We start from the raw sequence: 15,053 nt of genomic DNA, 5'->3' as shown, positions 1-15,053 counted from the left end.
CAGCTCCAACACCACCCATGACAAAGCTGCCCACTTGATCAGCATTGCATCCATCACCTCAAACATTCATGCCCTGCACCACTGTTGTGTACTATCTGCAAGAAGCACTACAAGGATTCACCCAGTCTCCTTTGACAGCACCCTCCAAACCTGTAACCTCCATCACCTACGACAGGGCAGCATGAGAAACATCACCATGCAAGGCCCCCTCCAAGTCACACAGAATCCTGACTTGGACTTAAGGCACAATTCAAAATCCTGGAACTGCCTAGGGCCAAAATCCTGGAACTCCCTAGGGAATTCCCTGGGTCAAAATCCTGGAACTCCCTACCGCACTGTGAGTTTAACTATACCACATGGACTACAACGATTGAATAAGGTGACTCACCACCACCTTCTAAAGGGAAATTAGGAATTCTGGCCTAGCCAGATGCACCTAGATCCTGAAACCCAATTTTTAAAATCTCAACATGAAGTTATAGATGTAACAGTTATATCTCTCATTTCTTACAATTCTGATGACAGCAACAATAAATTTCTTGCAACATTTTGGTTGATTTCAAAAGCTCAACTGAAATTCAACTTTTTCTGCTGCAGCCACATATTTCTCAGATGTAACAGAGCATCCATCATTCTGGATCAGCAATCTGAGTCCCGAGTGCAAATAAAAAAAACATTTGTGATAGAAAAAAAGACAAAAAACTGAAAGGAATAAAAAAAAAAGCTGCGGAGCACACTGGATTCACAAATACGTCAGCAGTCCCTATTACTTGACAACGTAATAGATTTACGCTCCACGTAGTATCAAACTGCAGTTCTGCAAGTGTGTTCCTTGTAAGAAGCCCCTTTTCATTCCAAATCCAGGTTAGGCCTTAACTTCAGGTTTACAGTCCCAGTTTAGCACTTGTGCAAAATAGCAATTGCTCCACAGACACCAAAATTTCAATGTAAATGTATTCTTCAAACATAGCTATGAAAATTAACTTCTACTTACAGGGAGCATTGCTTCAGCCCATTCTCCATGACCTCGTTGAAGAAGCTTGATTCTCTCCAAGTCATAACAAATTTGAACCAGGTCACCAACACTGAACTGCGAAGATCCACCTTCTGCTCCTTGAACTGCATCCCCACTCCTAACCACATTAGCCTTAGTAAGAACTGCAGGATTGAATGTCCACCTGTAGGCATAAAGTCATTTAGAAGCTCGACTTCAAGAATTAAAATGCCACAAGCCAAATAGACTTGTTTTTGACATATTTCATCATGGTGTAATTTTGTCTTCTGTTCTTCTCTACATACCTGTTGCCACTTGGATACTGTACTACAATGTCATGATCTTCATCAATGCCACAGACTGTGCCAGTGGTTGTCAATGTCTCAAACATACCATCAGTCCAACCACCATGCCCATGTTGCAACGACTGAACAATCTCTAGATCCAGATCAATGTTGACAAGATCACTAATCTGTAGGCCACCAGGATTCCGACTCCCATTTTGTTCACCTAGTATCATGTTAAAAGAATAAACTGATCAAAATGCATACCAATGCCTTGAAGGAGATATATTCAGAAAATGTCCCAAAATAAAACTCAATCTTGTATTGTGATAGAAAATAGTCTCAACAATGAAGTGTAAAATGTTGTTAACTAGTGGTCATAAGTAACAGAGATTTTATAGTACAAAATGGTCCTGAAGAGAGTTGCACACAAGTTAATGTGTTTTTAGTAAAAGATTTGCTCAACCTTAGGAGTTCATGTGGAAGCACTACATTAATTAAGCACAAAGAAAACTGGAGCATGAGCAACATGGTTAAGCAGTTGACAAGCTTAGTTTTTACTCTCCTATTTCTGAGACTCTCCCATACAATTTACAGTGTGATCTTATCAAGCCAAACTCAAAACGTAGATCTAAACTGAGTTCAAATTGAGTTGAAAAGATCAGTAACTATAACACATTTTGGATAGCTTTCTTTCCCCAAGTATTTAATAACAGGGTTTAAACTGATGGAAAAAGCTGCAGTTGTGGCACACTGTTACAAGGTGCCAAAACCCAATGCAACAAAATAGTAACATGAAAAATAGCTGCTCACCGTTCAATTTGCTCCCCAATTTTTTCAAAGATGTCAAGGTTACCACAAAGAGAGATCCTCATCCTGTCAGTCTCAAAGACCTCATTAAGATTTCCTATCTCCCAAACTGGTCTATTAACACTGGCTATATACACATCTCCGTACCAGCCTCCCCGGACAGGCGCCGGAATGTGGCGACTAGGGGCTTTTCACAGTAACTTCATTGAAGCCCACTCGTGACAATAAGCGATTTTCATTTCATTTCATTTCATTTCAAAGCTGCTCCATTAATTTTAAATAGAAACGAATGCTTTGGACCACCAGGTACTCAAACCTAGAAAGGAAATTCTACCCACTAAATATAGAACTATTCTCCGCTTTCCCTGGGGCCGCAGTACCTTGATTCTTGGTTTTTGTCTAAAACCATCTCCCATTTGAAAAACAAACTGAAAATGCACCACCAGAATGAATATCAGAAGTGAATATCTTGTTCGGGCAGCACGGTGGTGCAGTGGTTAGCACTGCTGCCTCACGGCACCGAGGACCCGGGTGCGATCCTGGCCTCGGGTCACTATCCATGTGGAGTTTGCACATTCTCCCCGTGTCTAAGTGGGTCTCACCCCCACAGCCCCAACATGTGCAGGATTGGCCACGCTAAATTGCTCCTTAATTGGAAAAAAATTGGGTACTTTAAAAACACATTCAGAAAAAGTTTTCTTTAAATATTTTTTTAAAAGGATGAATATCTTATTGAATACAGATTAAGTAACTTGTTATTTTTTCAGAGAGTTCGGTTTGTTTTTAAAAAAAAGCCAATTAATATCCTTTCCCACTGTAATAGCTCCCTGAAGGCAAAAGGAACATGCGGCTGCACAAAATGTCAATCTGACATTAAAATAACATTCCTAAAGTTGCTTAAATAGATTGTGGACAAAATACATTAGTAAAATATTCTGAGTGATTTCTGACAATTGGTTGGGAGAAATAACTTTTTAAAATTGGAACTCACTGCCTACAGCGGGTGGTGGATCTGAGGAAGATCAATTATTTCAAACAAAAAAGTAAATGAGATGTAAGAAAAATAAACTTGCAAGACTATGAGAATAGAACAGAGGACAGACCTGACTGGAGTGCTCTTCGGTGGGCTGGCAGACTAGATGGGTGGAATGGACTCCTTGTCTGCTATTATGACTTTAAGCAATTTCTTTCAATTCCACTCCAAATAAAATATATTGCTAATGATTTCCACATACGTCCCAGCTATATCTGACTTGTGTGATATGTGGAACACTGTTCCAAACTTACTCAGGGCCCTCCCTCACTTCTTTATTCCAGCATACCAGTGACAGTATAATGCAATTTTCTGCTCTTGCCCCGAACTGGAAAATTTCAACAATTTTGCATTTGATTTCCACTCTTCTCTTGCCTTCACATGGTCTATCTCAGACTCTTCATTTCCCTTCCTTGATTTATTGGTCTCCAATTCTGGAGATAGGTGACCAACCAACCAACGATACAGCCACTGCCTCGCAGAACCACACTTTCTCACATTTCACTTCCTCAAGGACTCTATTTAATTCAAAGAGTCAAAGAATTCCTACAGTGCAGAAGGAGGCCATTCGCCCCATGGAGTCTGTACCAGCCCTGCTCCAACAGAGCACCCAACCTAGGCTCAATCCCCGCCCCATCCCAGCAACCCCATCCAAACTTTGGACACGAAGGGGAAATTTAACATGGCCAATTCTAACCTGCACATCTTTGGACTATGGGAGGAAACTTAAGCAATTCTTCCAGTTTCTCAATACCTGTCACATCTGTTCTGACAATGCAATCTTGCATACTAGTGCGTGTTTCCAAGATGCCATCTTTTCTCAAAAGAGGATTTCCCCCCACCTTGATTGCCAGGAACCTCGACAGTGTCCATGCCACTTTACGCATTTATATTCTCCCCTCCTTCCTAGAACCACAATATAGTCCTCTTGTGATTTAGAGATGTGGATCAGAAATTGGCTAGTTGAAAGAAGACAGAGAGTGGTAGTTGATGGGAAATGTTCAGAATGGAATTCAGTTACGAGTGGCGTACCACAAGGATCTGTTCTGGGGCCGTTGCTGTTTGTCATTTTTATAAATGACCTAGAGGAGGGCGCAGAAGGATGGGTGAGTAAATTTGCAGACGACACTAAAGTCGGTGGAGTTGTAGACAGTGCGGAAGGATGTTGCAGGTTACAGAGGGACATAGATAAGCTGCAGAGCTGGGATGAGAGGTGGCAAATGGAGTTTAATGTGGAGAAGTGTGAGGTGATTCACTTTGGAAAGAATAACAGGAATGCGGAATATTTGGCTAATGGTAAAATTCTTGGTAGTGTGGATGAGCAGAGGGATCTCGGTGTCCATGTACATAGATCCCTGAAAGTTACCACCCAGGTTGATAGGGTTGTGAAGAAGGCCTATGGTGTGTTGGCCTTTATTGGTAGAGGGATTGAGTTCCGGAGCCATGAGGTCATGTTGCAGTTGTACAAAACTCTAGTACAGCCGCATTTGGAGTATTGCATACAGTTCTGGTCGCCTCATTATAGGAAGGACGTGGAAGCTTTGGAACGGGTGCAGAGGAGATTTACCAGGATGTTGCCTGGTATGGAGGGAAAATCTTATGAGGAAAGGCTGATGGACTTGAAGTTGTTTTCGTTAGAGAGAAGAAGGTTAAGAGGTGACTTAATAGAGGCATACAAAATGATCAGAGGGTTAGATAGGGTGGACAGCGAGAGCCTTCTCCCGCGGATGGAGGTGGCTGGCACGAGGGGACATAGCCTTAAATTGAGGGGTAATAGATATAGGACAGACGTCAGAGGTAGGTTTTTTACACAAAGAGTGGTGAGGCCGTGGAATGCCCTACCTGCAACCGTAGTGAACTCGCCAACATTGAGGGCATTTAAAAGTTTATTGGATAAGCATATGGATGATAAGGGCATAGTGTAGGTTAGATGGCCTTTAGTTTTTTTTCCATGTCGGTGCAACATCGAGGGCCGAAGGGCCTGTACTGCGCTGTATCGTTCTATGTTCTATGTCCTCACCTTCCATCCCACCAGTCTCCCTCTTCAACAGATTATCCTTCACCATTTTGGCTACCTCTAGCAGATGCCACCATTAAACCCATCTTCCCTCGCCCTTTCCTTTCACCATTCTGACTATTCCCTCCGCAATACCATGGTCCATTCTTTAATCATCCCAGTAACACATCCTCCTCTTCGCACAACAATTTTCCATGCAAGGATAAAATACCTGTTTATCTCTTCCCTTCTGACTATGCTAGGCCCAAAAAATTCCTTGTTGGTGAAGTAGCAAGTTACTTGTACTTCTTCCAATATAGTGCACTGCATTCTCTTTGAATGATATGGTCTCCTCTACAGTGGTGAGACCAAATGCAAACTGGGTGACCGTTTTGAGACATACCTCTGCTGTCCGCAAGCACAGTCCCAAGCTTTCATTCACCTGTCAATTCATTCTCTACCTTGCTGCCAACTCTGACCTTTGTCCTCGGCCTGCCATAATGTTCCGATGAAACTCAACGCAAGCTTGATGGGCAGCACATCATCTTTCAACTGAGCACTTTACAGCCATCTGAACTCCACACTGAATTGAACAATTTTATACCTTAACCCATGTCCCATTTGGTTTCTATTTTTGTTACTTGTTTATTTTTTCCCCCCTCTTGTTTCTATCTTTTTCTTTTGGTTATTCTTTTGGCAGCTATTCATGATCATGTCATTCACACTTCCTCTACACATCTTTAATTGTTCCATTACGATTGCCATTTCTCATTTAATCTCACCTCCCCTCCAGATAATCACAGACCTTCCCTTTTGTTCTTCTTCTCATCCTCTCCCCCTCACTTATTCAAAATCCCTTACGTTTCTAACTTTTCCCAGTCTGTTGAAAGGCACAGACCAGAAATATGTTTTTCTCTCTACAAAATTTGCAGCATTATCGTTTCATTGCAAGTTATTTATTTATGTTCTTCATTCATTGCACCAGTAAACATAGCAGTTTCTGCCAACAATAAAAGGAGCACTTTAAAACATTATAACTTGGAATTTTCCATTCATGTAGTTAGTAGTTTTCAGTTCTTCATGTGTGAACAACTACCTGTTTTAAATGTTGTAGTGACACAACACATTGGAAGATGTTTTCAGTGTCAAGACAGGATATGTTCCCCAGAAAGACAATATCAAGATTGCTCCGACAAGTTGTGCTACTGGGAGATGCATCAGTGACAAGTAGTTTGCGAAGGACAAGGTCAAGTAGGGAAAATTATCATTCAAGGTTTTCATCCAATTCATCTGCATTGGAAATAAACCTGCTTTAACTTTCAGGAAGTATAATTAATTACTTGACTGCTGCCTGACAATCAACAGTGACCAGCCACAGGCAATACTGCCCATTATTACCACAATATCATGTTGAATACCTGGCCTCCAGAAAGGGACAATGGCTCCAAGTGGAGAAATGTCTAGAAAGATGGTGGCGATTTCAATATCAAACGGTAATCTTTGAATTAGCCAACATCATCCACAGCCTGCAAGCCTTGATACAACTGTGGTACATAACATCAACGAAAAAAAACCCAGAGTCTGAAACTTAACGCCAAGCTTTGTCATCATCCATGATGAAAGAGGTGTGGAGCATTCATAGGAAATCAAATTATTTGCAGAAGATAATGCTTGTATGCTAAACTACATATATATTCACCTAATTCACTTCAGTTTTTGAATCCTTAATAACATTTCTGTAGTTACCTACCCAACACAGGACAATGATCTCTGTAAAAGGAACCTCCCTTTGCATCCTGGACGCATTTCAAGTCAGACTAGTTAAAAGGGGGAAAAATATAATATTAATGCTCTTGAACTACACCCATATCACACAGACACATATAAACAGTCAAGTATAAAGGTTTCACTTTTTCATCCTCATTACTAGGCAAGAGGCAGAACTTTCAAGATGGTTCTGGAACTGACTACCATGCGGCATAAAGGCACACGTCCGATCACTGCTCAATGCTGACTTAGTTAACCTCAGGCACTGTAGCAAATGGACTCAGACTACACAAAAACTTCTCATCTAAACAAGTAATCGCCAAATTTTCTCAACATGGTCAATGATTTTAACAGACAAAGATCACACAGTTTCCATGGAAGATTATGGAAATACAAAATATCCACCGAGCCAATTTGTAGCCAAGAGTGCAAAATGCAGCCCAAATTCACTTAAAACCAAATATGAAATAAAAGTAATTCCCACAATATTACTTTGAAATTTTGAAAAGAATTATATTTTTTATTTGGCACTTTATTTAGTAGGCTGGATTTGTTATAGATTGTGCAGGCTGACTTCACATTTATATCATAAATGGACCAAACAACACAGGCGACAACAATGGAAAACCACTTTTCCATGGGTCTAACATGGACAATGGAACAACAAAAAACCCTTCTGAATCCTGCTAAGCGCAAATCAGCTCAGTCTTTTACATTTTGACACCAGTTTAGCATCAATTTCCAATAATGCTATCTAGAATTATTATCACTCAGGGTTTCCTATTGCATCAAACTCCCAGAGGTGGAGGTCGTGAAGGGCTGATCACCAGAAAAAATGTAAAATCTAGACTGGCACAAACCCACAATTCAATACCACTTGCAGACTTCTTTGATGCACTAATCTACCAAAACACGCAAGTGATAAGAAAAATTCAGATGCTTAGCTTTCTTCTTGCCTAAGGAGACGGGAAAGTAAACAATATCGGAGTTCAACAATTTGCAACTACAACTAAGGAATGAGACCCAAAATACAGTAACCAAAATAAAACAGATGAATTTTGACAGCGCATGCATAATTAATCAGAAATACATTAATCCAGAGCCAAAATAATGTGTAGAATATGTAATATTCCTCATCTCATGTAGCATAATAAATTTCTTCAGAATGAGAGCCAGGATTTGTGAAGCAATGGTCTGAATGTCACTTCAACTTGAAGTTGTGTTGCAAACAGCTTTAAAACTCTCAATGCTGTTGCTCTTTAAAAAAAAAAATCATTTTGCTTTGGTTCTGCTCTCAAAAAAGAATTCTAGGAACATAGGAACAGGAGTAGGCCATTCAGCCCGTCGAGTCTGTCCTTCCATTCAATGAGATCATGGCTGATCTGTGACCTAACTCCATATACCTGCATTTGACCTAGATCCAATAATATCTTTGCTTAACAAAAACCTACCTATCTCAGATTTAAAATGAACTGTTCTTGCTTCAACTGCTGTTTGTGGAAGGGAGTGCCAAACCTCTCCCACCCTTTGAGTGAAGTATTCTTCCTCCTACCCCTCCTGAACAGTCGACCCTAATTTTTAGACTGTCCCTTAGTTTTAGAATCTCCAACTAGTGGAAATAGTGTATATTTATCTACCGTCTTTCCCTGTTAATGTCTTGAATAAATCACTCAAATCATCCCTTAACCTTAGCGAAAACAGGTCTAATTTGAGTGATCTCTCCTTGCAACTCAACCCTGTAATCCAGGTATCATTTTTGTAAACCGATGTTGCACTCCCCCCAATCCAAAATATCCTTCCTAAGGTTTGGTGCCCAGAACTGCTCACAGTACTCCAAGTACTAACAGGGTTTTGTATAGCTGCAGCACAACGTGTGTCTTTATATTCCAACCCTTGAGATCTAAAGGCGAGCATTCCATTAGCCTTTTACATTACCTTCTACACTTGCTCCTGGCATTTTAAGGATCTGTGCAGCTGAACCCCCAAGTCTCCTTGGACATCTACTGTACCTAGCCTCATTCCATTTAGAAAGTACTCAGCGCTATACTTTTTTGGTCCGAAATAGATAACCTCATACTTGCTTACATTAAATTCAATCTGCAACAATTTTACATATTCACCTAGTCTGTCAGTATCCCCTTGCAATCGTATGCCATCATCTGGGCTGTCTACAATGCTACTTAACTTTCTATCATCAGCAAATTTGGATATGTGACTTTCTATGCCATCATCCAAGTCATGAATGAATAATGTGAACAACTGTGGCCCCAAAACAGATCCTGTGGTATACGATTCGTCACCTCCTGCTAATTAGAGTACTGACCCATTATCCTGACTCTCTGTTGCCGGCCCAATTTCCTAACTATGTCTATAATTTGCTCTCAACTGCATGGGCTTCTACCTTCGTTAACAGTAACTTGTGTGGGACTTTATTAAATGCCTTCTGGAAGTCCACGACATCCATAGACATTCCCCTGTCCAATACCTTAGTCACCTCTTCAAAAAATTCAATTAGATTAGTCAGACATGACCTCCCCTTCATGAATCCATACTGGCTCTCCCTGATTTTTCACGGTATTCATTTACCCCATCCCTAATTATAGACTCCAGCAATTTCCCCACCATAGATGTCAGGCTAACTTGTCTGTAATTCCCTGGTTTCCCTCTTTCACCCTTCTTAGAAATTGGAGCGACATGTGCAATTTTCCAATTCTCAGTGAGACAAGCAGAATTTTTTTTATTATTCATTCATGGGATGTGAGCATCCCTAATTTCCTTCAAACAGCTGGTGATGAGCCGCCCTCTTGAAATGCTGCAGTCCATATGGTGTAGGTACGTACACCCACGGTACTGTCAGGGAGTTCTTGGGATTTGACCTACTGATGGTAGAATCATACAGTGCAGGAGGCGGCTATTTGGCCCATTGAGTCTGCATTGGCCCTTGGAAAGCACTCTACTTAAGCCCACGCCTCCACCCTATACCCGTAACGCAATAACTCTACTAAGGGGCAATTTAGCATGGCCAATCCACCTAATGTGCACGTCTTTGGACTGTGGGAGGAAACGTAAAGCAAAAATTCTTCAAAATTGGACACTCTTTTTCCTTTGGGGAAACAAGACTCCACACTTCTAAATTTAAGTTTAAGGTCAGAGAGGTTGTTCAGAAATAATTGCTATTTAACAAAACTGTTCAAAACTCACTTCCTTCCAATTCACCAGCCTTAACATTTTACGCCATGTTTAAGTGCCAAACAGGTGGTTAATACCCTAGATTTGTGCCATTGCAGTCATTTTAGTGCTGAGTCCATCAGTAAGTACTCCAAAGTGCATCCTATTGAGCAGTGGACCATCTTGAATAGCAACTTCTGCATTTCCACATTTAGCTGCGTGCATGCACACTCCAAATGTCATATTTTCTCTATTATAATGGTGAGCACTGTTACATTCACTATGAGTCCAACCATTATGTTTTCCAATGCAGATTTATTCAGGAGTATATTTCATACCATTCCCACATTTATGAACCATTTCATAGCAAAATATTCTGAAAGGCCTTGAAAAAGATACTCAGAGATAGGATCTATGCATATTTGAAAGTGAATGGTCTTTCTTATTAGTGACAGACAGCATGGTTTTGTACGAGGGAGGTCATGTTTCACCAATTTGATTGAGTTTTTTGAGGAGATAACAAAAATGGTTTGACAAGGTCCCTCATGGCAGGCTGGTGCAAAAGATTAAATCACACAGGGTCAGGGGTGAACTGGCTAGATCAGGGGTGGGCAAACTACGGCCCGCGGGCCGCATGCGGCCCGCCAAAGGTCTTTATGTGGCCCACCAAGTCATTAAAAAAAAAAAAATTTTTAATTTTTTTTTTAAATTTTTAATTATTTTTTTAAGGTTAATGGGGGGGGCTGTTGGGTTACTTACTGGTATAGGGTGGATACGTTGACTTGAGTAGGGTGATCATTGCTCGGCACAACGTCGAGGGCCGAAGGGCCTGTTCTGTGCTGTACTGTTCTATGTTCTATATGAGGCGCCCAGAATCATAACCGGGTGAAGTAATTATTTTACTTAATATACTATGCGGCCCTTTAAAATTGTGAATTTCTGAATGTGGCCCTTGCACGGAAAAGTTTGCCCACCCCTGGGCTAGATGGATTCAGAACTGACTTGGCATAGAAGACAGAGGGTAGCAGTGGAAGGGTGTTTTTCCAAATGGAGGTCTGTAACTAGTGGTGTTCTGCAGGGATCAGTACTGGGACCTCTGCTGTTTGTAATGTATAGGAATGACTTAGAAGAAAACGTAGCTGGTCTGATTAGCAGGTTTGTGGATGATACTAAGATTGCAGGAGTTGCGGATAGTGATGAGGATTGTCAGAAAATACATCAGGATATAGATTAGATACAAAATTGGGCGGAGAAATGGCAGAGGGAATTTAACATGGACAAATGCGAGGTGATGCATTTTGGCAGATCCAATTCAGGTGGGAGCTATAAAATAAATGGCAGAACCATCAGGAGCATATACACACAGATCCTTAAAAGTGGTAGCACAGGTGGAATTTTTTTTTTATAAATGTTTTTTATTGGGTTTTTGAACATGGTATAATTACCGTTATGTACACAGATTAAGAAACATATATAATATATTATATATACACATATCTAGAAGAGAAAGGCACACCCCAACAAACCAAGGGGAAGGAAATGGTACATAGTAAAAAAAAACACAATAAAATATGAAATAGAATAACTGGTATTGCGCACCAGCTCGACAGCGGCAGCTCTGTACACCTGGCAAATTGTTTTACATCACGTGAGTTGGCGCCTGTTTGCAGGGGGGGGGGGGGGGGATATTTACAGTGTGCAGTACTTGGCTGTGTTCCGTGTTGTTGTCACCTGCTTCCCCCGGACGGATCTTGCTGCCGTCCCGCGCTCGCCTCCACTTCTGCTGCTCCACCCATCCTCCATCTTTATTTTCCTCGTTCCCCGCTCCTGGAGATGTCACGCACAATCTGGTACCCCCCCGTAGTTCACCTTTCTTTCCTCAGGTTTTGACGTCTTCCCCCCCCCCCCCCCCCCCCCCCCCCCCTCCCTCCCTCCCTATCTCTCCCTTTCATGCCTTGGCTACCTTCCCTGATTCTTGACTAATTTCCCCTGATTCTTGGCTACCTGGCTATTCTTCCTCTTGTTCGTTGGCCACAAACAGGTCCCGGAACAGTTGCGTGAATGGCTCCCACGTTCTGTGGAAACCGTCGTCTGACCCTCGGATAGCGAATTTGATTTTCTCCATTTGGAGAGATTCCAAGAGGTCGGACAGCCAGTCTGCAGCTCTGGGTGGTGCTGCTGACTGCCACCAAACAGGATTCTACGGCGGGTGATCAAGGAGGCGGCAAAGGCAAGGGCGTCTGCCCTCCTCCCCAGGAATAGATCTGGCTGGTCAGAGACCCCGAAGACCGCCACTTTCGGGGATGGCTCCACCCTCACCCCCACCACTTTGGACACTGCCTCAAAGAAGGCTGTCCAGTACTCCACAAGTCTGGGGCAAGACCAGAACATGTGGGCGTGGTTGGCCGGGCCTCTTTGGCACCGTTCACATCTATCCTCCACCTCCGGGAAGAATCTACTCATACGGGTTCTTGTTAAGTGGGCTCTATGTACCACGTTTAGCTGCGTCAGGCTGAGCCTTGCGCACAGGGTGGTGGAGTTGACCCTATCTCAATCCCCAGGTCCTCCACCCATTTCATTCTTGTTGCGTCCAGTACGGTGTCGGCCCTTTCTGTCAGTCGGTCATACATGTCACTACAGTTTCCCTTGTCTAGTATGCTTGCGTCCAGTAGTTCTTCCAGTAGTGTCTGTTGTGACTGTTGTGGGTACTTCCTTGTCTCCTTTCGTAGGATGTTTTTAAGCTGCAGATACCTTAGCTCGTTCCCCCTGGCTAGCTGAAATTTCTCTGTCAGTTCGTCCAGTGTTGCGAACTGGACACGTCCTGCCGTCCGTGTATAGGTCCCTGACTGTCAGTGTCCCTACGTCCTGCCCCCACCTTTTGAAGGTGGCATCAGTCAGTGCTGGTGTGAACCTATGGTTGTTACAGATGGGAGCTTTGTCCGACATTTTGGTCAGGACAAATTGCTGCCGCAGTTGGTTCCAGGATTGGAGGGTGGCTATCACCACTGGGCTGCTGGAGTGTTTTTTGGGTGGGGATGGGAGTGCTGCCGTGGCGAAGGCCCGGAGGGAGGTCCCCACGCAGGAGGCCTCCTCCGCGCGCACCCACTCGGCCTCTGGCTCCTTGATCCATCCCCTTATTCGTTCGGCTGTCGCCACCCAGTGGTAGAATTGTAGGTTTGGGAGGGTTAGCACCCCCCTGGATTTTGTTTTTTGTAGGACCTTCTTTGGGATCCTAACATTTCCCCCCCCCCATACGAACGTCATGATTAGTTTGTCCAGCACTTTGAAAAAGAGCACAGGTGGGAATGATGGTAAAGACAGCATATGGCATGCTTGCCTTCATCGAGTATAAAAGCTCGCAAATTATGTTACAGTTATATAGAATGTTGGTTAGGCCACACTTGGAATACTGTGTCCAATTCTGGTCATCACACTACCAGAAGGACGTGGAAGCTTTGGAGAGAGTACAGAAAAGGTTTACCAGGATGTTGTCAGGTATGGAGGGTATTAGCTATGAGGAGAAATTAAATAAACTGGGATTGTTCACCTTAGAAAGAAGAAGGCTGAGGGGCGACCTGATAGAAGTTTATAAAATTATGAGGGGTAGAGATAAGGTGAACAGTTGGAGGCGTTTCCCAGGGCAGAAATGACAATTACAAAGGGGCACAAATTCAAGGTGAGGGGGGATAGGTTCAGTGGAGATGTGCGGGGGGAGTTTTTTTGTTTGCAGAGTGATGGTGGCCTGGAATGCACTGCCAAGTGAGGTGGTTGAGGGAGATACATTAGCGACCTTTAAAACTTATCTGGAAAGACACATGAACGAACGAGGTATAGAAGGATACAAGAGTTTGGTCTAGATAGGACACGTGATTGGCGCAGGCTTGGAGGGATGAAAGGCCTGTTCCTGTGCTGTATTGTTCTTTGTTATATTCAATTCCTTCATCCAGATACTACATAATTATTTTGCTGATGCCACTCACCATGCCTTCAAACCCCACTCTATATAGGTTTTGGCTCCATTGTCCCACAAAACGTATGCTGCACTGTGAGGGCTAGAGGCACTCCAATCTTGGATTTCAGTCACCTAGATAATAAGACATTCACATCAATACAGAGAGCTTAAATAATTAAGAAGGTTCAACAAATAAATGAGAGGAAGGAAGGGTACAGGCAGCATTAGGGGTTTACAAGAACAAAGACAAATGAAGTATGAAGGACAGGAGAACCACCTTCCAGAGCAATGTCATGTCAATGTGGGGAAAAGTCATGATACGTGACTGAGTGGGTTAGTGGGCTGTAATCACTCTGGGAAGGTGTTAGCTGCACTCACTGTTTATCCATAAAAATATAGGATGATTTATGCCCTTGTGTCAAATGAAAAACATAGGCCAGAATTGAGTGTGCTAATATGTCACAAGCCATTCAGGCCCTTTTGTTTCCAATAGCAGAGCACTCAAACTCTGATTTACAGCCTTAAATGTCATTTTCTATTGGCTCAATACGTAAATGTCATGCAAACTCAGGTGAGTTGTCAAATTCATGCTTACAGTACAATAAACCTAGTACTCCAGAAGCACAAATGTCTGCTATTGAAGACTGACGCTGTGGAGGAGGAATGGGGATGACCATCAAGACACCCTAACTGAAGGCTGCCAGAGAGAAGGAGGAGTTCAAAATGTGCAAGAACATCCTAAAAACAGTTCTTTACTTGACAAAAATCAATTGTTCTTTCACTTCTAGTTTTGAAATAGCCATGGCTATGTTGTATTTCGAATGGGGTGTTCACGAACAGAGAAGCTGCAAGTTTATCTTGTAGAAAGGTTTGCATTTAAACAATGCATTCCATGACCAGAGGACACCAAAAGCACTTTATAGCAAATTAAGTACTTACGAAATAGTCACTGATGCAATGTCGGAAATGCAGTAGCCAATTTGTGTACCGCAAGATATAACAAACAGCAATGTGATAATGACCAGGCAACCTGTTTTTGTGATGTTCAT

The 15,053-nt window shown here is 42.5% G+C and overlaps 1 protein-coding gene across 1 annotated transcript in view; it reads right to left on the bottom strand.

Annotated features, from left to right (window-relative positions):
• The window catches only part of mib1 (MIB E3 ubiquitin protein ligase 1), a 176,066-nt gene that overhangs the window by 123,846 nt on the left and 37,167 nt on the right, over positions 1-15,053 (bottom strand). Inside the window, 5 exon segments of the mRNA XM_038809723.1 lie at positions 995-1,178; positions 1,300-1,504; positions 6,868-6,934; positions 14,033-14,064; positions 14,067-14,136. Of these exon segments, the coding sequence (XP_038665651.1) occupies positions 995-1,178; positions 1,300-1,504; positions 6,868-6,934; positions 14,033-14,064; positions 14,067-14,136 (558 nt within the window).

Source organism: Scyliorhinus canicula, chromosome 10 (assembly GCF_902713615.1).
Source record: "Scyliorhinus canicula chromosome 10, sScyCan1.1, whole genome shotgun sequence".
Classification (NCBI taxonomy): Eukaryota; Metazoa; Chordata; class Chondrichthyes; order Carcharhiniformes; family Scyliorhinidae; genus Scyliorhinus; species Scyliorhinus canicula.
This window is presented reverse-complemented; position numbering and strand designations above follow the sequence as displayed.